The sequence below is a fragment of the Patagioenas fasciata genome, chromosome 9, assembly GCF_037038585.1.
Source record: "Patagioenas fasciata isolate bPatFas1 chromosome 9, bPatFas1.hap1, whole genome shotgun sequence".
NCBI classification, from domain to species: Eukaryota; Metazoa; Chordata; class Aves; order Columbiformes; family Columbidae; genus Patagioenas; species Patagioenas fasciata.
The window spans coordinates 31,081,109-31,106,658 of record NC_092528.1 but is presented as its reverse complement, the minus strand read 5'-3'; the positions used below and the strand labels follow the sequence as shown (position 1 = coordinate 31,106,658).

Below are 25,550 nucleotides of genomic sequence, written 5' to 3'. Positions count from 1 at the left end.
AGTTTGCTGAGCTTTCCTGCTCCCTCCCCAGATCACCCTGTTCAGGGCAGTTTGCTGAGCTTTCCTGCTCCCTCCCCAGATCACCCAGTCCGGGGCAGTTTGCTGAGCTTTCCTGCTCCCTCCCCAGATCACCCTGTCCAGGGCAGTTTGCTGAGCTTTCCTGCTCCCTCCCCAGATCACCCAGTCCGGGGCAGTTTGCTGAGCTTTCCTGCTCCCTCCCCAGATCACCCTGTCCAGGGCAGTTTGCTGAGCTTTCCTGCTCCCTCCCCAGATCACCCAGTCCGGGGCAGTTTGCTGAGCTTTGCTGTGAGCTCTCAGCTGCGCCCTGTGCTGAGGAGCAATCCTGGGGGATCGCTGGTGACGCAGAGCCTTTGCAGTAGACCTTCAAACACCATATACCTACGAGCTTAGCTTAACGCTAGCAAACCTCTAAAATGACCCATACACATGAATAAAAGGTTTCTAAGATGTTAAGCATTCTCAGCCCATTGACACCCTGCATGAGTGACACTCATTTCCAGGGCAGGGTGAAGGACGTGGGCTCCCCCACCGCACGGCAGGCGGCACAGAATGTGCCCCAGCGCAAGAAAACCAAAGCAAAGCTGGGCAGGATTTGTAAACCATTCACTGAAGTTAATCAGAGTCTTTTTCTAGTAAAATGAACTCTAGCTCCACGTGATTGAGCAATCCCAGAAATGCAAAGACAAGACAGCACAAACCCAAACACTTCTCAAGGGCAGATTGCTAATGTGCTGATTGCAGCGCTAATGCTAGAAATATGAAATGAATTACAGTCTGTGACCTTCCCTCCGTTTCTGGCTCATTCACATGCCCAGCTCAAAGTCTGAAGTTCACTGTCACCCAGCCCCTCGCAGGCGGAGGTTGCAGTCACCCCAAGGACTCCTGTTTGTGCAGCTCACGCGAATGGGGCTCACAAGCACCAGCCACCGTCAGCCCCCTTCTCCATCCCTGGGTATGTGACCTGTGTAAGTTTGTTCTCCGGAAACGTTCTTTCACCCTCGCTCTTTTCCGGAGGTGGAAGGTCTCCAAACAATGTAAATAATTGTGTTCCTGGTTATCTTCTCCACAGGAGATGAGGGGTGCTGGCGAGGGACAGTGCCCGCTTTAACCACGCTGGCTGCTCGGGGAAGGGGACAGCAGCGACCAGCCCTGCTCCCCCGAAGAGCCCAGGGATGTTTCAGTCGCAGTTCTCTGCTGGGACCAGCAATCCCAGCGTGCGAGCAGCTGCTGGGTCTGCCTTCTCTTATATACCACCAGCAATAAGCTTTGCTTAAACACAAGGCCTGGAGCACAGATTATTATAAAGTCGGAGAAAGACCCCAAAAGGCAGCGGATTGAGGCTGAAGGTGTTCAAACCCCACCTTTCCCCGGCACTCGGAGCAGCGCGGTACCCGTGGCCTCTCACCACGTCACCCCATGAGCCCCCCAGGGATCCGCACCGTGTCCCAGTGCCTGCACAGGCACCGGGCACCCAGCTCTGGCTGCTTATCCCAAAAGCATCAACTCTACGATACTTAAATAGACACTTAATGATGAAATTCCAGTACATTTAGACTGGCTCGGTCAGCGCACTCTCATTTTTTATTCTACAGACATGTCTACGTGAATTTAGCACCACAGTAAAATAGGAGCGTTCAGATTTCTCAACATCTGTCACAATTATTTATTAAGCGTGTGATCCAGCTCTACAGTGACTGATTCAGCTCCTGTGCCCGACTCCCACTCGCTTCATTCTCCGCCTGGATGATGCAAAAATGTCGTGCGCTGAGATCGGCGTAGCAGCAGCCTTTATCAATGCCCAGAGAACTTTTAGAAATGGTAGCTCTTAATTAGTTTCAAGAGCTTTGCTGATTTTTTTGTGTGACTTAATCCACAAACAGCATGTGGAAGACTGAAAACGTTCACTCGTGTCCAGGCGAAACGTGGCCAGAGTTGTAAGCCAAGCGGTTTGCACTGTCGTGCTGGCGCTGCTGGTGCCTCCCTGGCAGCAGAGAGCAGCTGAGCTGGGCCTAGGACCTTCATTCCATGAGAGCAGCTTGCACCCCAGCACCTCTGCAGCCTCGCATAGACACCCACATGTAGCAGGGCAGCGAAAATTGTGTTTGCTTGCTTTTCCCTCCCCTGGAAGGGGTGGCTTTGCTGTTCAAGGAGAGTCTCACCTTTGATAGGGGAATTTGCAGCTGGGTTTGTTCTCGCTGATGTCTGCCCTTCTCCTGGTGGGAAAGTGGGGCCGCATCCTTGGGCAGCAGTGGGGCTGCCCTGCCCCCACCCAGCACCAGGCTCCGCCACCCAGGGTCACACACCCAGACACCCCCTCCCCACTGGTGAATGCTCGGATCCACGCGCAGCAGATGAATTCACAGTGGGCTCCCGGGTGCTGGTTCCCCAGGCACCACGGCAGCATCTTCCACAGCAGCCTGGGTACCGCTGGGCCGCATCCTGCTCCTGCGCCGCTCCGGCCTCGGCTGCCCCGGGGAGGGGGTTCTGCTCTCCCGGCTGTGCCGCGCCAGCTTTTGCTCTGTGACATCTGCACCATCCTGGAGTAGAAATCTCGCAGGGAGTCTAGAATTCATGGTTTTCCTGCAATCATACCTCAGGCCTTAGAGAAACACATTTTTAAAAGGGAGTTTAATGATGTAAATAACAAGTCAGGAATGAACTTCCATGGATGAGGGGTCAGAACTGTTGAGAAAGCAAAGCCCCACGTCGCTGTTAAACCAAAGCTGGAGCTGAGGCGCAAGGCCAGAGCTTTTACCCACTTAGTTACCGAGGCTCTGGTTTGAGACGCGAGTGTAAACCCATCTGCCCAGCACCTCAGGGTCGGATCAATTAGTGCCATGCTATGTGACTTTGGAACCTTTGTGGATTTGGAGGAAATCATCTGCATTTATTGCTTTCTTAAGAAAATAATGCTACCTCTAGTCTGTTTTCCTAGTAATTTTCTCAGTTTGCTTCTGTAATAATTAATCAACGCAATGCCTTGTTAATGGGGTGCAAAAAATCCCACCCATTTCTCTATCCTATAGCAGCAAAATGGCATTTGCTGTCTGAAGCAGGAAATGAGCAATTAAAAGGCAGCAGGAGGTTATTTTTGATTTCCTCTCTCCTCTAGAATAACAAACATATCAGAGTGTATGCGCTGTGTGTGTTGATGGTTTGGACAACTGGATGCGAGGCAAATAGTCCTTTAACATGATGGCAATAGATATGTCCATTACAATTTGAAAAATTCCATTAGCTTTTCAAAATAATTGGGTTTCTATCTTTTCCAGGGCACAGGGTAAGCAAAAACCTTTTAAACTAATCAATAAGAAGTAAAATAAATTAATTTTCCCAGGCTGCTTCATCATGAATGGATGAACTGCACAAGCACATACAATTCATCACTTAGCCAGGCTAAACTGTTGTTAACACACAGTGTTCATTATATCAATCCCAACCTATTCAAAATTCCTGTCAAAAACACTAAGTGGAAAAAGAAAGATCTCGTTTGGCTTGTACAGGACGTTGGCGCAATGGAGGTTTCTGCAATAAAAACGCCAAGCGGTTGGCAGCGCCTTTTGAAGGATGCGTGCTTGGTCTAGGAGGAAAACGCCAAGAAGAAAGCCCCAGCGCACGCAGCCGTTCGCGCTGCACCGGTGCTGGGCTCCCTCCCGCACGCCGCTGGGTCCACAGAGCTCCCCAGCTCCAAGGGCCGTCCCTGCACCTCTCTCGGCACCCGCAGCGCTGTCCCTCGGGTCCCCACGGAGCATCGTCCCTTCCTGGGGACACAGCCTGGGCCGGGGGGCAAGAACCACCCTGGGCAGGTGAATTGGAGACTGAGAGCCGCCCGCTGTCTCTGGAGAACTGAAGCTGTGGCCAGGCAGGGTAAATACATCCCAGCGTATAGCACTCAAGGTCTGCCCGCGCGTGGGCGGCAGCCGCCAGCCCAGCACGCTGCCTGGCCCTGCCTCGCCTTCCCTCTCCTGGCTGGTCTCCCGCTACCTGAACCGCAGGAAGCGTTTTTGGGAGCGAAAGGGACACGGGCACGGGCAGGCCAGTCGTGCTCCCGAGCCAGGGCTGAGCCAGAGCTGCTGGGGACAGAGGCTGCGCGGACACTGCGAGGGACAGGGACAGAGGGACGGAGAGCGGCGCTCGGCTCCCGAGCACTCAGCCCAGCCCAGCCCTTCCTGCACATTGGGAAGGAATATGATTTAAGACTAGTAGATTGCGTAATTTATGCTATTGGAAAGCATTAACATAAGCATTAACCAAAAATATATTCATATTCTTTAATAGATCGTTGTCAAGAACTATATGAATAAAATTGCAACTTTGCACAGCAGCAAGTGATTTTATCTGCATTTGTTCTAACTGCTGGGCCTTGAACAGGAACAGTTTTGAAGCGTCCGTATTCTGTTTAATGAGTAGTGAAACAGTTCTCCAATGTCAGTGCAAACACCAGTTAATTGGTGTTCATGGTGTGTAACAAACCACGCTACTTTTCAGCTGGATTCTGGAGACCCCTTCTGCTGTTCCTGCTTCATCTCCAGTAGCTGGAAATCTCTCTCTCTGTCATTTGTGTCCCTGACCAACACAATCAGCTGGCTCCTGGCTCAGCCCGCGCCGCAGCCGTGCCTGACGATGAGGAGGGAGGCGAGGAAAGCCTGTCAAACAGGATTATTCACCAAAAAATAGCTAAGTGGATTTTAAATTGCAACCTGTCACTGCCTTCTGCAAGTCACCTGGGAAGAGCTGGAAACTCGATTCACAATTCTCTCAGGAGTAGGAAACCTAAGAGAAAGGGGACTCGTGGGAGGAGGTGGACGGACTCTGCGGGCAGAGGGGGTGCTGGGCCCTGCGGGTCCCAGCGGTCCTGACGAGGCAGGGGGATGAGGGTGGTGCTTGTAATTCCTAGAAACAGGACAGCGAAGGACATAGCGACCAGATTATTTTACATATATATTTAATATTGAAAATATCTATTTTAATACATATATAATTATATATAGTAGAATAGAATGTAAATGTATATTACATATACAAATATATAATCTATAATGTATTTAAATATCTATTTAATATTTGTATATGTAAATATATAATACCCTGATGTATATTTTAATACAAATATATATGCACATATATATAACTTCCTTAAACTCGATTGTTCCTGCGATGGCAGAAATGATGATGCTTCATTCCTCTTTGGCTCCTCCGTTTCCACCCCAAAGACCACTTGCAGGCAGCTTCAGGAGGTTTCAGAAATCTCATGAAGTAACCAGCTGAAGATAACCACAAGCTAATTCTCCTCCTCCTCTGTGCAGTTGCTGAAAAGGTTGTACCGGTTTAATGATGTGACCCAGCGGGGAGAAGGTGAGCTGGGAACAGAAAGGAGGCCGTCAGCAAACCCAACTATGACGTGTCAAGGAGCAAACCAAACGATGAGGTGCCAAGGAGCAAACCCAACAATGAGGTGCCAAGGAGCAAACCCAGCGATGAGGTGCCAAGGAGCAAACCCAACAATGAGGTGCCAAGGAGCAAACCCAGCGATGACGTGCCAAGGAGCAAACCAAACGATGACGTGCCAAGAAGCAAACCCAACCACGACGTGCCAAGAAGCAAACCCAGCAATGAGATGCCAAGGAGCAAACCCAGCGATGATGTGCCAAGGAGCAAACCGAACAATGAGGTGCCAAGGAGCAAACCCAACGACGACGTGCCAAGGAGCAAACCCAACCATGACGTGTCAAGGAGCAAACCCAACCATGACGTGTCAAGCAGCAAAGCCAACCATGATGTGCCAAGGAGCAAACCCAGCGATGACATTCTAACAAGCAAACCTAAAGATGATGTGTCAAGGAGCAAACCCAATGATGATGTGCTAATGCTCCTCAGCCTGTGTTCTACCCCTGGCACCCCATCTGCAGGAGAACACCAGGATCTCCGGCCCAGCCCCTCTGACATAACCAGGGCTCAGCCATGTGTCTCAGATTACAGGATATTGCTCCTGAACTAGTCTTGAACCAATGATCTAATCCCATTACCAGTCCTGTGAGTCACCCAGCTCCACCAGGAGCATTTAAAGTATTTTGTGTTTAATGAAAACATACAAGAAAGGCATCGTGTGTTCGTAACACTCTCATTGTCTCTGCAGATGTACTGATAGCAGAAGGAAGTCTTACAAGTCTCAGACCTCTCGTGCTCCAACTGAAGCTGCAAGAAAAGCATGAACACTTTAATCAGTTGGTCCTCCACTAGACTGGGTTCTAACTTTGCGTTCTCTCTGGGCAAACTGGTGCTGAGGGTGGAGTGTTCACTCCAGCGGTGGTACCGGGGCGCGCTGCCTCCCGGCTTTGGGGGTTCTACGGGGGATGTGCCCCGAGAGCACGCAGTGGGAAAGCAAAACAGAAAATACACCCTTCAGGAAATCACCGGTACCAGGAGCTCAGGGGTTTAGTTTGACAGCTCCCTGAGGGAAATCTCCTGGATTTTGTCCAAACAATGGACGAGGAGAGCCCGTTCTGCTACCCTGTGTATTGCAGTAACTTCCTCCTTGAGCTCCAACTCTCGTCTTCTGAGGAGCAAACATCCCAGAGCATCACCACCAAATCTCTTGAGAAATTCAGTATGGAGTAAAAAAGGCGATCTGAATAAATATTTCATTTTTTGAGAGACTCCTAACACTATTTCCTAAAATAACAGCTGAAATCAATTTTCTGCTGTTAGAAATGTCTGGATGAATCAGTTTTAGAAGCCGTTATACATTGAGGGTGTCACCATCCCCTGGTTTTGGTTGCTAATGGCTGTGCTAAGGCCACACTCTGCTTTCACAGGCGCTGTGCAGCTCAGAGCTCAGCGAGTGTTTGACACAGCACCGTGCAACCTGCTCCTTGCTACTCTCAGCCATTTTTCCGCTCTCATTTTGCATGGACAAAGAGCACAGTATTAGGCCATAACAAGTCTGGTATCATCAAAAGTAGAAAGAAAACCAGAAGCAGAAGCTATAAGCACTGTCTCACTGCGACTCAACGTCAGAACTCGGCAGGACCACGCGAGCACCGATGTGCCTGTCACACCTCGTCCCTGCTCCTGTACAAGCCCAGGCAGGACCAGCCCTGGTTTTAGTGTTCAACCCAAAGTGGCCACTTTGCCTTTTGTTTCATGCTGGAGCTGAGTGGACAGTGTGTCCTCTGTCCTCTGGACATTAATCACATTCAAATGTATGCTCAGCTGCTCTCTTCAATTCTCATCCATGAACTACGAAGCAGCAGCGGTTATCTGCTGAATTAAGTAGTTCAGCTAAAAGAATCACATATATTGTTTCCAGTCAATGGACACTATGAATAGATTTTATGTAAAATTACTGGGAAGGCATAAGCCATTTTGCCAAATGTTATGGAATTTCTTATCCTAAACCCTGCGTGAAACATAATTTATGTTCAGATACTGACAACTGAATCATGCTCTGCATTTAGATAGTACTTTACATATTCAAACTGTCATAAAACATTAATTAGGCAATAGATTTCCTGATGCTGAAAAAGCATCCTTACCCCAGGCTCGGTGTGGGGAACGATCAGGGCCTGCTCTCAATGTTTAAATACTATTGACAGAATACCGTTGTACCATGAGTGCAGCTATTGGTATGGCTGTAACATTCAATGGTATTTCACGTTACAGCTATTGGTATGGTTGTAACATTCAATGGCATTTCACATTACAGCTATTGGTATGGTTGTAACATTCAATGGCATTTCACGTTACAGCTATTGGTATGGTTGTAACATTCAATGGTATTTCACGTTACAGCTATTGGTATGGTTGTAACATTCAATGGCATTTCACGTTACAGCTATTGGTATAGCTGTAACATTCAGTGGCGTTTTGCAGAGGGTAAGTAAGCGTAGGAATGGTGGTTTGGTCTTTATCTACACCAAACTCTACTTTTAAATGTTACTTTTGCTACTATCAGTATCTTTTAAATGAAGTAACTGTAGTAAGAACACAGCCCATTTGTAGGCTCACAATACATCTCCAATAAAGAGATAATAACTACAGTTTACCGGGTTTTGGTTGAGGTCCCACATGACTTTTACTCCTGTTTCACAATCTGTTCTTTCATATTTGAGGCTGTGCAAAGGAGAAGCTTCAAGAAACCCTCTTCACCCCAAACCACCCGCAAGCCCCAGGTAATGGTCACGCTGTTCGTGCCACCAACGCCAACCAGCAGAGTTTCAGCTGCTGGTGGGTTCCGAGGATTCGGGGTGATTAAATCAAGTGAAACTGCTTTTCTGCTGAAGGGTTGGTACGCTGAGGGCCACTTCAGCTGGCTGGAATACAGGCAGGACTCAGGAATATAACACTAACTCCTTTGCAGCGAAAAATACACACTTTGGGTGTCCAGCCGTAGAGTGATAGATATCAGACACAAGTTTGCTAGTAAAGTTCCTAATATCCCGTCTATTTCTTGTCGGAGCCTTGCCCTTTTTCACCTGAAACAAAACCCAGGGTGTCTGTTCTGCGGAGCACATTCGTTAGCACGAAGAGACTGTGACTTTTATTCCACGTTCAGCTTCATTTTTCGAGATCACAGGGTTTTAGGCAGCTAGTTAAAAAAAAGGAGAGAGGGAAAAGTTAATTACATATAATTATAGCTTCTATAAGGCTTCTGCTGCTGATGGGAATAAATGGCTGTGTTACATATAAAAGAAGAGAATTAGCTTTTAACAAATTTGTCATTTGGATAGCATTTTTTAATCATTCAGATCAGTGCCGTCTGTCGCTAAAGCAGCAAACCCAGTTCTGTCTTTCCTGGCGCTGCCTTCTCTCTACAGCCGTGCACGTGGCAGAGGGTGCACGGGGTTTGCCGCAGGCTCTGCCGTTCCCCACACAGCCAGGCCCAGCAAAGCCGGGCCCGTGCAGAGCCGGCGCTAAGCCCAGCGCGGCAGCACGGGCGATGCTGCAGCCCCGTCCCTGCGCTCTGCCTCCTTAGCACAGGCTGATGTTGTAGCAGCTCCTGCTCACCTCTCTTATCAGAGCTCGAGGTAAGCCAGCTTGGTTTAAATGCGATCAATTTATCAATAGATGTCAGTCTGCTCGTGACTGAGCTTGATAAGCACCCGCTGAGGAGCGGGGCAGATCTCTGTAGAAAGGTAAGGCCCTCCAAAGCCCCGGGGCACGTGTTTAGTGGTGTGTGGAGATATTCTCCCCATGTTCGTTACTGCAGAAGCAGCTAATTGCATTGCTGTGGCAGTTCCAAGCTGCATCCTCCTCTTGAGACAGGGTTTGGTGCTCAGAGATCTCACACGGTGTGGCGAACGGCCGCTTTGTGCTGTTGATGTTTAAGCCGTGGGGTTTTGTTCTTGTACTTACCAGTTAATTCTGCTTATCGGCCAGGAGAATGGTGAGATTTGGCTGTAGCCAGCCTGAGTCAGCACCACGCCCTACCAAATGTCCCAGATAGGAGGTGCTGTCCCCTTCCCCCGCTCCCTGCAGTCCCAGGAATGGCTTTCAGCGCTATACAGGCGTGGTGACTCACGTTTTCGGGTGGCATTTCCAGGCCCCCGGCTGCACAGCTGCGCTCGCCCCGCTGTGAACCTGGCAGACACACGGCAATGCGGCTCGCACTTGCCAAACACCGGGAACCGCGCTCTGGGGGCCTCATCCTGCTCCCCAGTATCAAGCAATGACAGCGCAGAACAAGCTCGTGATGCAGAGAACGGGCGCATTCCTTCTGGATCCCAGCACCCGGATCCCAAACCCTCCTCCAAACTCCTCTCCAGGCTGTGCACACCCCAAACTGTTCTTGCTTTGGGCGCTATGCACCACAGTGCTGGATGGCTTGACTGTAAAACATCAACAATAAAAGACTATTTTTAGTTGACTTGTCACTGCAGCCATGAATGTCCCACAGAGTTTACTTTCCTGTTCTCATGAATGTGTTTGCTTATATTTGCAGGATTCAATCTGATGTAAACTATGCAATGTATTGTTTACGGTACAAAGACAGCGAGGCGCTAGCTAACAATGAAATCAAAACCGGCTCTTACATATATATTTGCATTAGCCAGTCACCTCAGTGTCAGCAGACCTGGCTGAGTGCTACGATGCTTCATTAAACAGTCTGTGAAAGCATCTAGAATAACCTGTTAAGAAACTTCTGCGAATGCAGACACAGACCTGAGCAAACCACACCACAGCGCACGCTGTTCCTGGCTCTGTCCGGAGAAGCAGCCGCACATTTTAAGCGGGAGCCAGTGGAGCTGATGCATTTTTGACTGTAGAAAAGCTTTTCCCATGTCCCCTGTTCCTAAGAAAACAATTTTGATATACACGGGGTTTCAAAAAGATGGGCCCAATTTCAAATCTGCTTTGAAAAAACACTCTGTATTATGATGTTGTATTCAGAGTAGTTATCAATAGTCTGCCTTAAAACTCGAAGACATATCAAACGATCTGGAATGCAATTTGTATTTGTATCAATGCCTTGACCATCACAGGTCCAAATGCAAGATTTGCTGATGCTATCAGGTTGGTTATCAAAATCACTTGGAATTTCCGGTGATTCTGATAACCTGGAGAGCTCACAAACCCCTGTGCCTCGGATACCATCTTCAATGTGTATCTAGTTTCAATTTTCAGTTTACCATTACGCAACAAGAATCCACTCGTGGGGTGAAGCAGCCTGCAGGCTTCACTACGAGCGTGAAACCAGGCAAAAACCCTGAAGGACAGTTGGAAACTGAAACTCTTGATATTTTGTTTTGCTTACAGTGTTCGAATTCCACATCTGCTTCGTAGATCTAAGAGAACCTCAGAGTCCAGGTCTTCTTGAACAATCCAGGGCCAAAATGAATGGAAGCATTTGAAGGATTAATTGTAACAGACCCTAGGACCAGATATCTTATTTGCTGTTTGCAAGCAGGACCAATAAATTAAATTCAATTCTGTCCTGGGAAACGTGCTCCAGGTAAATAAAGTAACTTGTGTCTTTTTCCCTTTCACTATGTAGCAGCTCCTGATACCATATAACTCAACTTTCACTGCAGCGTGATTCTGGGGTAAATCACAGTCCACTTAATGAAGAACAGCGAGATCCACAGGTCTCTCGCCCTTGTTAAGTGATGTATTACAAGCAGAATCAATTCACATTTCAAGTCACTTTTAGTCTGGTTGTTCCAGCGTATTTTCCTCACATGATGGGACTGGTCTGGGTGTGTTACTGGTGCCCTCAAGCAGCGCGGTGCCACCGATGGAGGTGGTGATGCTGATGAGCTGCCATCGGTATGCCCGCGGCATCATCTCGCTGAAATCCTCACAACACAGCGTACGGAAACAGAAATCTGTCTCCATTCAGAGTGACAGTGTTTTACAGCTGCTCTGGAGAGCAGCGGGCAGACAGGGCTGGGCACACAGGCTCCCGCAGACCCAGCAGAGGTTCGGGCAGCGGGGACCGAGCCCTGGGGCACCAGCCCCTGTCCTGACAGCGCCTGACGATGTCCAGCCTGCAAACCAGTTCTCCAGCAGCCTGTGGTCACACCAGCATTCCTGATCGTTCCGCCTGACAATATCCAACGCGGCTTACAGATCAAGGACTATCAGCATCAGTTTGCGCTCTCTGCTCGTCCTCATGAGATCATCGCGCACACAGGAGGGGCCGTTTGTGCCGCTGGGCCGGGTGGGTTATCTGCAGGGGTCGGGTGTCGCAAGGCTCCGTTTGCTCCCACATCCACGGTGATCCGGCCCCGTAGCTGAAGGCCTGGCTGCTGAAGGGGGGTTTGTGCTGGGGACACGAGCGGTGGGCAGCCACCGGGATCCCGCCAGCCCCCAGCAGCCAGGAGCAGCCTCGGGGAAGGGAGCGGTGCACAGCCCTTTGAAACAATCAGGAAGCACGGCTTTCTGTTGGAGTGGAGAACTTCAAGAGATTCGAAGGCTATTTGGGCTGCAAATAACTTGCCAGCCTGAGCCTGTCGTGGGTCTCAGTTTTCTCTATCAAAAAAATCCTTATCTCCTTTGTTAATTAGTTTAGCCCCAAATTACTTCAAAATACCCAAATACAAGGCTACACACATGTAAAGAGTAACAATATTTAAACTCAAAAGTGTTCAATTATCTAAGACATAGCCAAAGAACTCTGCTGGTCACAGGGGAAGTGCATACCCCTGTAAAGAACAGGGTGAGTTTCAGAGCTGAAATGACACAATCCTTTCTAAAATCTGCTCTTGCGTATTCTTCTCAGATGACTGAAGAGTGAAATGACACAACTGGCACTGAGACGGTTTTCACTGACCCGCCATGTGGTCACCACCAGGGCTGCCAAATCTGGCAGGGCTGTTTCATACACTGCCGTTGCCCATATGGCCACGGAGCTCGCAGAGATTTGCTGACCTCGCAGTCTGTCTGCGTATTACAAAACGAAGCTCAATCGAGCAGGCAGCTCCTCTGGTTTGGTTTGATTTCTTTTCTCTTGCCGTCTTCAGGGCTCCATCAGGGTGGTGCTCAGGGATCCGTGGCTTGTCTGTCTCCCCGAGACCTAGAGGCGCTCAGCTTCCTAGAGGGCCACGCTGTCGATATTCCAGGAGTTCGTACCAAACACCTAAAAATGGGTGCATTTTTGTGAGCTACTGCAAATCCCGTAACATCATTGTTCCTGAAAAATAACGTAGGGATAGGTTCAGACAGAGAGCGAGATGTGCTTGTGTTGCAGCTTTCTCTTGCAGAGGTCTCACCACTAATAAAGAAACCAAAGCAGGCAAAAGGCCTTGACAGTGACTCTGTATGTTTAATTGGTTTTAAAGCTCTGATTTCTCACCGATTGCTGTGCGATCCTTGTTAAACCTGGAGACACAAACCGCAGCTTGTCTTTCACAGCCATTGCCATCAAAGAAATGCTGGTTTAAGTCTCCTTCAATATTAACCGATCTGGCCCAGGAGCCTAATGGATAAAATACAGTAACACAGGACAGAGAACAAGGGGTCAGTCAGCAAACTCACATCGATCTGTCAGGTACGATGTGAATTTATATAAATGGCCCTGGAGGTTGAATAAGTGAAGTTTTTCCATGACTCAACTTGGTCTGTTGTAATCAATGCTCCCAACATGGCATCTCCCCTCTGCAGCGACTGTAAATGTTCACAGTGCACAGCGAAGTGGCAAAAAAAAGGAGATTTTGTGTTTAAATGTATTCACTTTGCAAACATCTACTGTGATTTCAGCATCAGCTCCCCCCATTCTTCTTGCAACCGAGTCTGCGCTGGAGGCTACAAGCAAGCAGCTGCAAAAGGGAGCTGTGGGCAGGCCCTGCAAGGCCAGCGCTCAGGTTTAACTGCACCGGGCCTTGGGGCCGAGCTGGCTCACACGGCTCGGGGTGCAGGGAGAACTGTGCACGGAGGCGTTTTCAGCTGGGGGTGATGAAGCCATGAGGTGCTCCATCTCAGCCCAGATGTTGCACACACTGTTTTTCAAGTGTAGTAAAAGAAATAATGTCAGGAAATTGAAAGAGTTTACCTTGGCGGAAATGTCACCATCATTTGAAGGAGAGGCAAGCAAGCACTAGCAGCAATTCATTTCTTCCTTGCTCTTAGGGTTAGTCAAAACGTACCACAAAACGCTGTTAAACAGATATTTTGATTAAATGACATTCTACAGGGAAATTCCATGCTGTCCATTGAAAACTACAAACACCCCTGAAAATTAAAACCTTTCACATGTTTGCACTCTGTTTAAATAACTATTTTGGTTTGTGTTGATGAATGGAATAAGCATTTTTGTTTCTCTTGTTGTGGTACACAGGGGAAGCGAGTTCACCCATCTCTCCCGTCTGTCAGTCCTTCCTCACCCCAGTTCCACGTTACCCATGTGAAGGCTGTGGACTCACCAGTTTATTGGGTTCACTCCGTAATTTTTGTGGGAATGACAGGCAACTAAAATGGAATATATAACTCCAGTTTTATCCAGGAGACTTCCTTTCATGGATGTACTCTTCTTTTTTAAAATGAAAATGTATTTCTCTCATTATTAGTTAGGGAAAGATCCCCAGACCTCAATAACTCCTCATCCTTACGCCCACGGTGTCACTGCCCCAGTGTGAGCCCAAAGGCACACGAAGAAAAGCCCAGAACCCAGTGTTCTGCAAACACCACTCGCTGCTTCTCCGGGACTGCTGGGAATCTCCCACCTTGCTTACGAAACACGATAAGATCACAGCTGAAAGTGTTCACTCCTTGCTGCCGCCTGACAGAAGACACTGTCAGGCGAAGCACAGGAGACGGAGGAATTAAACAATCAAAGAGTGAAAACTCCCCACATCACATTATAACTCTGCTCCATCTGAGTGCTGCTGCCAGCAGCAGTGGTGCCGTGGGACAGAATGTCATGGGGCAATGAAGAAAGCGCATTTTTCTACAAAAGGGCTTTTGCTGCAGACAGGAAGTTTATTTTTGGAATTAGTCACTGGTTTCAGTTCTCGCTGATGATACCCTTTTCATTAACATACAATAGCGCTGGCTCCGTGCAAGCGCTATCAGGATTACAGGGATGGTTCCAAAGGCTGTCTCACTACACCCACTCACAGCTGACTGCTGCGCGGGGACAGCTACGCGTGCTCGCTTGGCTCACACACACCTCAAACCCTGACCCTCATCCCCTTTCCTGTAAACTGCTACTGTAGTAAACAGCAGGGGGTTGATAACTGATAAAGGACACAGCAATAGACCTGAACTTTGACAATTATGCATATTTTGACTCTAAATGTCACATCTCTGAGTGGGATATAAACATGCCATCAAACACATTCTTTACAAAGAAAAAGTGGCATTATCATACCAATCCAAGCTAGGTGACATGTAATAAATTCTGGCAGCACAGGTTATTTTTGCAATAGCACTGAGATGTCTGGCAGGACTGTTGATGGAAATAATGAACTTTTTCTTCTGTGTATGTGTCACTTTTTTTTTTTTAATATATATTTTATTTACGCCCACCAGCAGCTGCTATTATTTCTTGAAAAAGTGAAACCTGAGCACTGTGCATTTGAGAACGTGTCCGCGTCTCCGCGGGCCGCGCAGGCCAGACGTGCCGGGGCAGCCGCAGGGAAGGGATGACGCTGCACAAAGCAGCTCCCGCTCAGGAACCGCTGGCACGGGGAGACGGTTCGGCTGGTTGAGTCAGGAGAGAAACCAGCTCCTGCTGCTACGCTGCAAACGCATCCCACGGCAGCACCGAGCGGCACCTTTGGCCTGAATCACTCAGCAATTTGTCTTATCGGTTCCTCTCTGACTATCTGGGTGTTGAGCAGATGGAACAGTTTCAGTCTACCCATGGAATTACCCTAATTGCCTCTCTTGTTTAACTCCATATGCAGACATTTTGATTCTAGAGTAATAGCTAATACCATTGGATTAAGATAAACAGCCATTAGGCAGTCTTATATCAGATACATATTCACATATAGAATCATGAAGAATAACTCTAGGTGCAGACAAGCTAATTATTATATTTTAATACCATTGGAATGCCAGAATATTTTTGAAGAAGAATTTTGAAAAGTCTTTTCTCTCTTAAATATGAATATTCTGTAATGTAGAACGCAGGGAAACAAGTGCGCTTGTATAAACAAGAAACTTGTCCAGCTTTTTGCATAATTACTTTATTATAGGAATATATTTCATTACCTTTTGATCAGAGTTTAGAGTTACCGGTATGGGAAGAGGAAGGATGAAGTAGGAGACACAAAGACAGGAAAACAGAGATCCCCATTGCCAGGATGTGGACAGGTTTTTAAAAGTAGTCACCTGCTTCCACTGTTATTCTTAAAACAAATTCATACCCACCACGTAGATCTTTCTTGCTGGTTTTTGGTTAAAGCTCGCCAGCAGATTTTCAGGGCTGAGTCTCCCTTGTGCAGTGCTGGATGCGGGACCGCTGCTCAATAGGAGCAACCAAATTAAATAAGGAAAGCTAAAGTCATTGTCTCGGAACAAGAGAGACACTCTGAACGCCAGTGACAATATTATTAGACACTACTGTGACAAACTTAACCAAAAACACTCTTAGCTACTGTTAAAGGGGAGAGAGAAGGTTTTACTGATCAAATATCCACACAAAATCTATAAAATGCTACTGTTTATCAAGTAGTTATTAAAACTTGCAAATACTTGAACATGCAAATACTTCCATTTCTGTGCTCAAGTGGTCATCTTCTCCTTCCCAGACCCCCACCAAAGGACCCCAAACCAAGCGACAAGCATCCTGCTGGTGAATCCAAACCAGAGGCCACTTTGGAAAAGAGATGGTACCAGGTCTGTCACCAGCTAAGGGTAATGTGGTTGGCAGGCACAGTCTAGAACAGAGATATGGCCAGAGCCCAGGCCCCTAGGACTCAATAAGATAAAATACCTGCTTAATTACAGATTGATCTGTATAGCACCTTCAACTAGCTTAGGATCAGCCTGCAGCTGGCAAATCTTGCAGGTCAGTGAGAAGACTGTGCAGACACCAGGTAGGAGCTGGCAGAGCAGCATCCCACCATCCAGGGCACGACCTACACCCACACACTGAGCATGGAGAGTGCTGGGTTGCAGATACGTGAAATATTTAAGAAAGTTGTTTAAACTGTTGCCCACACCACAGCAGGGTTGGCGGAACACAACTTTTGTGTTCCTCAGGAGTGGCTTCACTTGCAAAGACTTACACAAGCAAGAGCAGGGGTGTTAGTGTAAGCCCCTGGAGTCGGAGATCACCAGATCTGCCGTAGTCACCAGAGGATGGGTGGAAATGCAGCCCTGGACAGATGACCATGGGATGCAGCACAGCCGGATCCAGCAGAGTGAATCCCCACGGTGAATTCTGGAACAATAATTTAAGCAGAATTTAGTCTCTGTGAAAACTGTTCAGAAACAACAGAATGCTCCTTACAAAACTTATCTCAAATCCTTTTGTCTTTGTCTACAAGGGCTTGTTTCCCGAAGTACTGTGTTTAAATTAGGTTTGTAAATAAGGTGTGGTACAAAGGACCTGCATGCCATAACTACTTGAATAAATACCCAGAACAGTAAAGAACCGGGTAGGATATAAAAGCAAAGACTGGAGGGTGCCAAAAAGCTTAATGATATTTTCTGGAAAGGAATGTCTGATTGATAGAAAGTCCAAGGAATGACTTGTACAAACAGTGGCCAAGAGCCAGTCCCCATGAGTCAACCCCGCCAAGCCAATCTGCTCTTCACAGGCCACGAGTGCAAACAGCATCAACATCTGGCAATTGCCACATCTTCAGCCTGAAAGATCAGCCGGTCCCGACTTCAGAGGGTTGGGGAAAACGCAGAAGTTGGGGTGTCCTGGCAGGGGCTCCTCAGGCTAGGGTGGGGTGCAGACAGCCCAGCCAGCTCCAGTGCAGCCCCAGCGGGTGAAGGAGCCTCTCCCAGCAGGGCTGGTTCCCCGGGCACGCCGTGGCACCCGCAGCCTCCGGAGCCCGCCGGGCAGAGGTGCTGGGGACAGCCGAGGGGGCTGCGCAGGGACCCGAGCCCCGTGAGGAACAACGACCCGCGAGGAACAACGACCCGCGAGGGGACAGCGGCCCCCGGGGAGCGGGAGGAGCCGCAGCTGCCCGGGCCCTGGCGCCGGCTGCGGGGGGTGTCTCGTCCCCTGGCGAGGGCCGATAGGGACGGGAGAGCCGCGGTGAGGAGATAACCGGGCCGTGCCCTCCGCCGATACGGGGCAGGGGGACGTGGGGCTGCCGGTCCCGGTGCCCTTCACCCATTTCCGTGCCGGCCACGGGGCCCCGCCGCTCGCCCACCCGGCAGGCCGGGGGTAGCGTGGCTGTGCCCGTGCAGGGTGAGCCCGCCCCGCGTCTGAGGGAACCGCCATTCTCCGCGGAGGGAACCGCCATTCTCCGCGGAGGGACCCGCGGGGTACCCCGACCCCGAACCGCCCCCTCCCGAGGGAGCAGCCATTCCCCGCGGAGGAATCCGCGGGGTACCCCGAACCGCCCCCTCCCGAGGGAGCAGCCATTCCCCGCGGAGGGGACCGCGCTGCGCCCCGAGCCCGCCCCGCTCCCGAGGGAGCCGCCATTCCCCGCGGAGGGGACCGCGCTGCGCCCCGAGCCCGCCCCGCGCCTGCCGGGGCCTGACGAGCGGGGCGGGGCGCTGCGCGCGCGGCTGCCCGCCGCCGGGAAGCCAATGGGGGCGGGCGGCGGCGGCCGGAGCCAATGGGCCGGGGCGGGCCGGGCCGCCATGGGCCGCGGCAGCGCCGTCCCGCCGCGGGGCCGGTAGCGGCAGCGCAGCCTTCCTCCTCCTCCTCCTCCTTCTCCTCTACCTCAGCGGCGGCCGCCGCCTCCCTCCGCGGTCCCGCGCTCCTCCCTCCAGCTCCCTCCCTCCCTCCCGCGCTCCTTCGCCTCCCTCTCTCCGCCCGCCGCGAGGGCGGGAGGGAAGCGGCAGCCCCGAGCGGGAGGCGAGGGAGGCGGCGCGCCGGGAGCCATGCGGGAGTACAAGGTGGTGGTGCTGGGCTCGGGCGGCGTGGGCAAGTCCGCCCTCACCGTCCAGTTCGTGACGGGCTCCTTCATCGAGAAGTATGACCCCACCATCGAGGACTTCTACCGCAAGGAGATCGAGGTGGACTCCTCGCCGTCGGTGCTGGAGATCCTGGACACGGCGGGCACCGAGCAGTTCGCCTCCATGCGGGACCTCTACATCAAGAACGGGCAGGGCTTCATCCTGGTCTACAGCCTGGTGAACCAGCAGAGCTTCCAGGACATCAAGCCCATGCGGGACCAGATCATCCGGGTGAAGAGGTACGAGAGGGTGCCCATGATCCTGGTGGGCAACAAGGTGGACCTGGAGGGCGAGCGGGAGGTCTCCTTCGGGGAGGGCAAAGCCCTGGCCGAGGAGTGGAGCTGCCCCTTCATGGAGACCTCGGCCAAAAACAAAGCCTCGGTGGACGAGCTCTTCGCGGAGATCGTCAGGCAGATGAACTACGCCTCGCAGCCCAACGGGGACGAGCAGTGCTGCTCCTCCTGCGCCATCCTCTGAGGGCGGCGGCGGCCGGGCTGGCTGCGGGGAACGGCGGCGGGAGGAGGCGGCTCCGCGCCCCGGCCGGCAGCGGGGCGGGCGCGCCGGCCTCGGCGGCCGCCGGCGACGAACACACAGACAAACAGAAAAATCGGGGGAAAAAAAGAAAAACCGTGTTGGAAATGTGGCTTTTTTCGGCATGTACGTTTCGTCCAGTCTTGGTCGTTGCATATTTCCTGTCAGTGTCTGCAACGGGCAGCTGCCCTGCGCCGGCTGCGGGCCGGGGGAGAGAGCGGCCCCTGCCCGCCGGGACAGCGGAGCGCGGGGGAGCCGCCCGCCACCGGGCCGGGAGCCGCCACCGGGCCGGGAGCCGCCACCGGGCCGAGCCGGGCCGGCCACGCGTGGAGCTCCCGCCGCCGGGCCCCGGGATCTCTATGCAAAGTCGGGTGGTTTGTGCCGGGGCGTCCAGCCTGGAGAATTGCACATCTGAACTGGGACTTTTAACTTAAAACACTGATGCCAATACAGTGTGGGGTGCCAGAAAGTGTCTGCTGATGATTCGTGAAATAATTTTCTATTTTGTTTACCTGCTGTATCGGATGGGAGTTTGCAGGAGAGTGGTAGCGTGTTGTTTTTTCTTGTTTTGTTTTCAAATCAGCTGTGAAAATGTTACAAACCTGCACAATTTTTAGGTGTGCGTGTGTGTGTGATTTCGTTTTTATTTCCGTTTTCCTGGGCGGGTGGGAGCCGTGGTGTTGTCGGAGGGTGTTTCTTTTGGGTTGGCAGGACCTGATTTTGATGACTAGCTCTCTAAAGTGCAAAGACTTCCTCCATGTGGTGCAGGGCCGACAGCAGCCCTGTGTCTATAGAGTGCCTTCAAAACTCAGCTGTTCCAGCCGGTGCCAACCTGTGAAAGCTCCACAGAATCCCATTATCTACTACTCCGAAAACTACTTAACAGTTTCCTTGCGGTAATCACACCGAACAAGCCAGGACAAAAGGGCCTATTGTTAGTGGAATTTATTCCTTATTTCCCTCTGAGCCTTTTAACTGTAATTTCCATGTCTCACAAGTTCTGGCTTCATTTACTTCAAATTTACAAGAATTTAGCCTTCTGGGATTTTGAGGGGGGATGGGCTTTTCTTTTTTCCCGTAGGTTTTGTTGTGGGATGTACCTCCAGCCAGCAAAGAAGGAAATCCTATTGTTGTGATGTACCAAGAAAATTCTAACGACTGTCATTTTGATTCCAGACGTGCATTTAAGAGATGTCTATCCATTTTAAGAATTTTAATACAAATGCTGTTTTTTAGAAAAGAACTTTGTGCCCTTTTATGTATTACATGAAACGCTGACTTTCACATAGACTCTTAATCCTGATTTATATTTCAATGGAAGTGCAAGGCGGGGGTGGCTTGATTTAACTAGGGACAGTGTTAAGAAAAGAAAAAGGAAGACAAACCAAAAGATTGGCATTTTATCTAATATTTAGTAATTTTAATACGGTTTTTCATTTGTGTTTAGGTCCTGCCCCTGTGTGATGCCAACATTGAGCAGAACGCTGTGTTCAGTAGGCAGCTGTAGGAAGGCAGAGTGGCTGTAATGCAAAGGGCCTTGTAAGGTAATGCCCTGGTTCCTTACTGGGAACAGTATGGGTTATTGGGGCGAAGTTCTAAAGGTCGATTATTTATAAAATGCCAGCTTTTAATCTCATTGCATTATAACACTTTAAAATGATGTATCGAACCGTTATTTCGTTCCAGGTTTGCAGAAGGATTGGGGTGGGAGAGCTGTACCTGTTGTCATTTGGAAGATGGAGGGGGTTTGTTTACCTGCGTTACCTCCCTCTCAGCCCCTTCTTTAAAGATTAGCACACGAAACATGCAAATGTGGGGTTTGATTTCTGTGAGGGTTTTTTGATTGTTTTTTTTCCCTGGTCCCAAAAAGACTTGAAATGATTTTACGACTTGAAATGATTTTACCACATGAAAGCAAAGGTTGAGCAATGATGTGTGAAGGGGGTTTAAATCAGGCCGCTGTGAGCTGACTGCCGTGATTCCTACCATGAATCTGATCATTTCTTCTGTTCTAGGTAGGAAAACTTCCTGCTTCAGCACTGAAAGAAGCGTTGGTTTAATTCCAGGTGTTGAAATCCCAGTGACTGAAATTAAAATGATAATCCTGTGGTTGAGTTGCAAATTGGATCCTTATTTGTAGCAACACCTGGTATCTACTGAAAATTTTGAAAAGATGATACGCTCAGTTATTCTCCTGAGCTCACACGTGTCCTTCAAAACAGCAAGGAGCTGTTGTGATACAATCAGCCGGGTTGTATCAGTCTGACTGATACAATCACAGTTAAAAACAGGCAGACCCTGCTGATGGTCCCTCACGTTCAGCTTGGGGCCTTCATGTAACAGACAAACTGATCCGGCCCCCCGTTTTGAAGTGCAAACTGAAAACCCCTTTGCAGCTTGTCTTTCGGAAACTTCTAAAACTGAACTAGAAGGTGGCTCCTCAAGGACTTCAGTGTCAGAAGGGCAGGGGAGTAGTGCTTATTAATAATTTTAACATACTTCATTAAGAAAGCTCGACTGTCACCATGTCTGTGTCTCACATTTAAAAAGAAAATGCCATAAATTTACATCTCAGCTGTTGCCATGGTTCAGTTTTGCCTTAAATTCAATGGGATCATGCAGTTTTTGGCACCCAGCAGGCCTTGTTCTAGATCAGTGTATTGAAACCAGCTTGCTCCACGCAGCAAGAACAGGTGTTTCTGCTGTTCCCCCGACAGACAGCAGACTCTTCGTGTGTTCCAGTGCCTCCTGTTTCCCTGTGCTGTGCTTGAGGAATGGTGTAAAATGGGTGCTTGAAGCGCACAGCGGCACGTGAAGTCCAGCTAATCTCAGCCTAGCAGAGCAGCTCAGGGCAGGCCTAGGAAGGGCTGGATTATGCTGGGATTTTTGTAGATACACTCTCATTCTTGCCAAAAAGGTGTGTTTGTTAAGCAGTGAAGGATTTAAGAAACCATGGCGTGGGTCTAACCAGCGTTTTGAATGTATTTATGTGTTCAATGTTCTCTATGACTTGGTGAGGACAGTACAAAAGTAGAGCTCAGTTGTCTGATCTTCCAAATACTCTGAAGTGTTTTGGTGCTTGTTAAACATAGGCCTTGTCTATAGAGTAGAAACAAGTCATACTGCTTTAACTTGACTGTATAACGAAAGCTATATTAGCTTCTACACTGAGGAGAATCTTGTATCAATATAAAGGTACTCTTATTCCTTTTCCCTGTGGGAATATGTTATACCCATGTCAATACGAAGGTGGTATATAGCTCTTTTCACAGTGAGAATTGCAAATATTGAAATGATTTGGAAGAAAAATGACATTCCCAGCCAAAATACTTCCTGACAGTACAGAAATTGTGTAAACAAGGCCTTAGTTTAAGGCTGATCTGATGGCCACATATTTTGCTGTACATAATGATTGTATTTTTAAAAATCCAAGCTTGTTCTGTTGCAGGAAAGCGTGTCTTTGCAATCCTAGTCTCCGTGACTGTAACCGTGCAGTATTCTCCACCTCGTTTTCAATACAGTGTGGTTCTCAACATGATGCTCAGGCTTTGTTGATGCTTTCGGCTCTGGATGTTGAATTCTGTGGCTGTGGGATTCCCGATGGTTCTGCTTCTCTCAAAAGAATGTACGGCAAGGTTTTTGCAAAGGGCATTTTAAATAAAGGGCAGCTGGCTCTTTATGACTTCTTCATGTGGGTACTCATTGCGTGCAGGTGGTGTGAAGTCTCAGATTTCCTTGAGCAGTGACAAAATGCAGAAACTTCCATTGTCTTTAAGAATTTTGTGTGAAAAGGAGTGGCATGTGTGTTCTCTTGAATCTCCCGTTCAAGTTAATGGACAACTCCCACGACTGGAAATGGAAAACGGTTGGAGCTCTGCTGTCCTGCTCTCTGGCTCTCCAGGTTTGTATAACAGGCAACCCAGACGCTGTTCCTGCCAGACGTCACCACGTCTTTGGGAATGATGATTTGGAGTGCCCATGGGTGTCTCAGGGGGATCTGAGTCTGGCCGTGCAAGCAGATACGTGTGTGAGCCCTGCTCAAAGGTGAAAGAGCTTTAAATAACCATCTTCAGAACTTACAGGCTGCTCCTGCCAGCTTTGTAGCCTTGTGCAAAATGTGGATGCTAAAAGGATTCTTCCTGTCACACTGTTAAAGCGTGGTGTTCTAGAATCTCCTTTTCGTAGGAGTCCAGCTTCTAAAACTTCTTATTTGGGGCTCACAATCTTTGGTAAACGTGTGCGTGGCAGATGAGAGTGATTCAATAGCAGATGTGTAGTGCAGACAGCTAAGGATACTCGAGTGAGTCGTAGTGATGAGGAGTGTGTGGAGGTGCCTTGCTGGGGCTGGGTGTGTCGGGGATTTTTGTTGGTTTTGCTTTTCACTTTGAGTGGGCTCTGGGTTTGTTAGTCTGTGACTGAGCATCTCGCTCTACCTCCCGAGTACCAGTTGTGTGTGCGTGTGTGCATGTGTGCGTGTGTGTACTCCGAGTCCACTGGTGCTAGAACCACAGCTCTTGCCCTCAGCGCGGATGAGCTCAGCCTCTGATCTCAGTGCTGCCTGTGGCCAGTACCATGCTGGAGAAAACGCCCAGTGAAACTGGAGCTGGGTGGCCCATGATGGGCTGGAGCAGAGACACTGACCTGCAGAAAGTTTAAGATTTAAAATTTCCCTATAGTTGCTTTCAGTTTTATGAAGGGTATGACTGTTGTAATACACATCAGGTGCTGCTTTAACACACTGTTGGTGCTAGAGCACAGTGGTTCAGTGGGTGACAGACTGTGCATGAAACAAATACTACATGTAAATACTTAATCTGCACTATCTAACAGGGCCTTTGATCCTCTATAGAGCACTATAAAATTAGAAGTCACTTAACCAGAACTTACAAGTTGTTCTAGTAAGTCTCAAGATATTGTAAGCAGCTGTTCTGTACTGACTTTGTTTTGTTTTGGCAGTCTCTGGGTCTTTCGGAGGTTTGGGCAAGGAGGGGGAAAAGCGGCCAAGAATCCCGAGCTTTGTTTTGGTAATCCTCGACAGACAGATATTGTTAGGAAAATGGTGTCTGACGTGTCACTTCAGCTTTAATGATTTTAAATCCATTTAGTTCTACAAAGTTCTTAAAGGTAACGTCATAAAAAGTGCATAGTTGATAGATCAGATGTCCAGGTAACAGGCAGATCCCAGATGTTTCTCCTCTACTTGATGGACTGATTACGGTTGTGCAAGAAGCACTGCAGCAACAAGACTGATCAGAATGACATTGATGGCTTTGTTGCCTTTTGATATTGCCCTGTTATCCTGCTGTATTATGATGCCGGGATTAAATGGGATGTTGGGGGTTAGTTTTGAGGTTGGTTGTAAATGGGCCTTAGGATGGAAAACCAAAATGAAATGTAAGTTTGTTTTTCTTTGAATTGGGTATTGAAAAGGTGCTGGACAGCATTTGTATTGGTATTCCCTTACCAGTTTTTCTCATTTATGAGTATATTCATTTAATGCTTTGTTTCCGCAGTGTTACTACTGTTATCCCAATTTAAACAATTAGCACAAATACTTACAAATTTGAATTATTTTGTTAGAGATAGAATTGCGGGAAAGGCAGTAAGCACTGAGCTAGAGTTGAATATTTGCACTTGCTTTGTTATTAGTAGGCAAGATATTGAGGTGCGGAGCCAGATGTGGGTACTGAAGAGAAGTCGGGGTGTAGCTGTTGGAAGGGATCCACCTGGAAGCGCTCCTGAGCAACGTGACTTGATACCCTCTGTGACAGGGTTGGAAATGAAACGGAGGGCACCAGGCGTCTCTGATCTGGAGAGCTGGGACTGGCAGGTCTGCCTTGGCCCGCTGGTGGAGCCGGGCCTGGCTCCTGCTTTCCAGCTCCAGCACCGATTCAGCATGTCCGCAGCAAGCGTTGAACGCTTTCCACAGCGCAGTTTCTCCCGCTGTGTTTGGTGGAAATGTTGATTTCACGATCTGATTTTGTATGAGCATTTGACTCTGGAATTGCAGCACCAAACGTAGCAAAGGGAGAGGATTGAGAGAGACTGGGGACACAAGCAAGCGTGCAGAAAGGATGCTGTCACTTGGGACTATGGGGCTTTTTTTCCCTCTTAGACAGACCTAAATGTTGGAAGCCAGTTTTTGAATGTTGAGTGTCTAGCAGAAGTCTTGCTTAAGTCAGGAAAGATGCTTAAAACCTGTTGGAGTTGGAGGTATGGTACTTGAATGATTTCAGAGAACTATCTTTGTCATTTGTCACTGACCTTGGTTTGTTTAAATATTCTAAGATTTGTTATCGTGATAGTTATCACCAGGTAGGGGATGTGTTTAAATATGATTTAATATTTATATTCACTTAGCACTATGAACATCTCCATGTTGTAGGGACTGATGGACACAACAGGCGTGAAGGGAAGGTCTCTTCACTTACTGAAGGCCTCACTGGAAATAAAGATTCAAAAGCCTTTTC

At 49.0% G+C, this 25,550-nt stretch overlaps 1 protein-coding gene across 4 annotated transcripts in view; it reads left to right on the top strand.

Annotated features, from left to right (window-relative positions):
• The first annotated feature begins 18,199 nt into the window (after window positions 1-18,199).
• The window catches only part of RAP2B (RAP2B, member of RAS oncogene family), a 90,010-nt gene continuing 82,659 nt past the window's right edge, over window positions 18,200-25,550 (top strand). Inside the window, exon 1 of one of the 4 annotated variants that reach the window (XM_071812786.1) lies at window positions 18,200-18,788. In XM_071812786.1, coding sequence (XP_071668887.1) covers window positions 18,475-18,788 — 314 coding nt within the window. In that variant the 5' untranslated portion in view covers window positions 18,200-18,474. Of the gene's footprint in view, window positions 22,619-25,550 lie in introns of those variants that run through there. The other 3 variants (XR_011740568.1, XM_071812789.1, XM_071812788.1) reach the window with 3 other exon arrangements.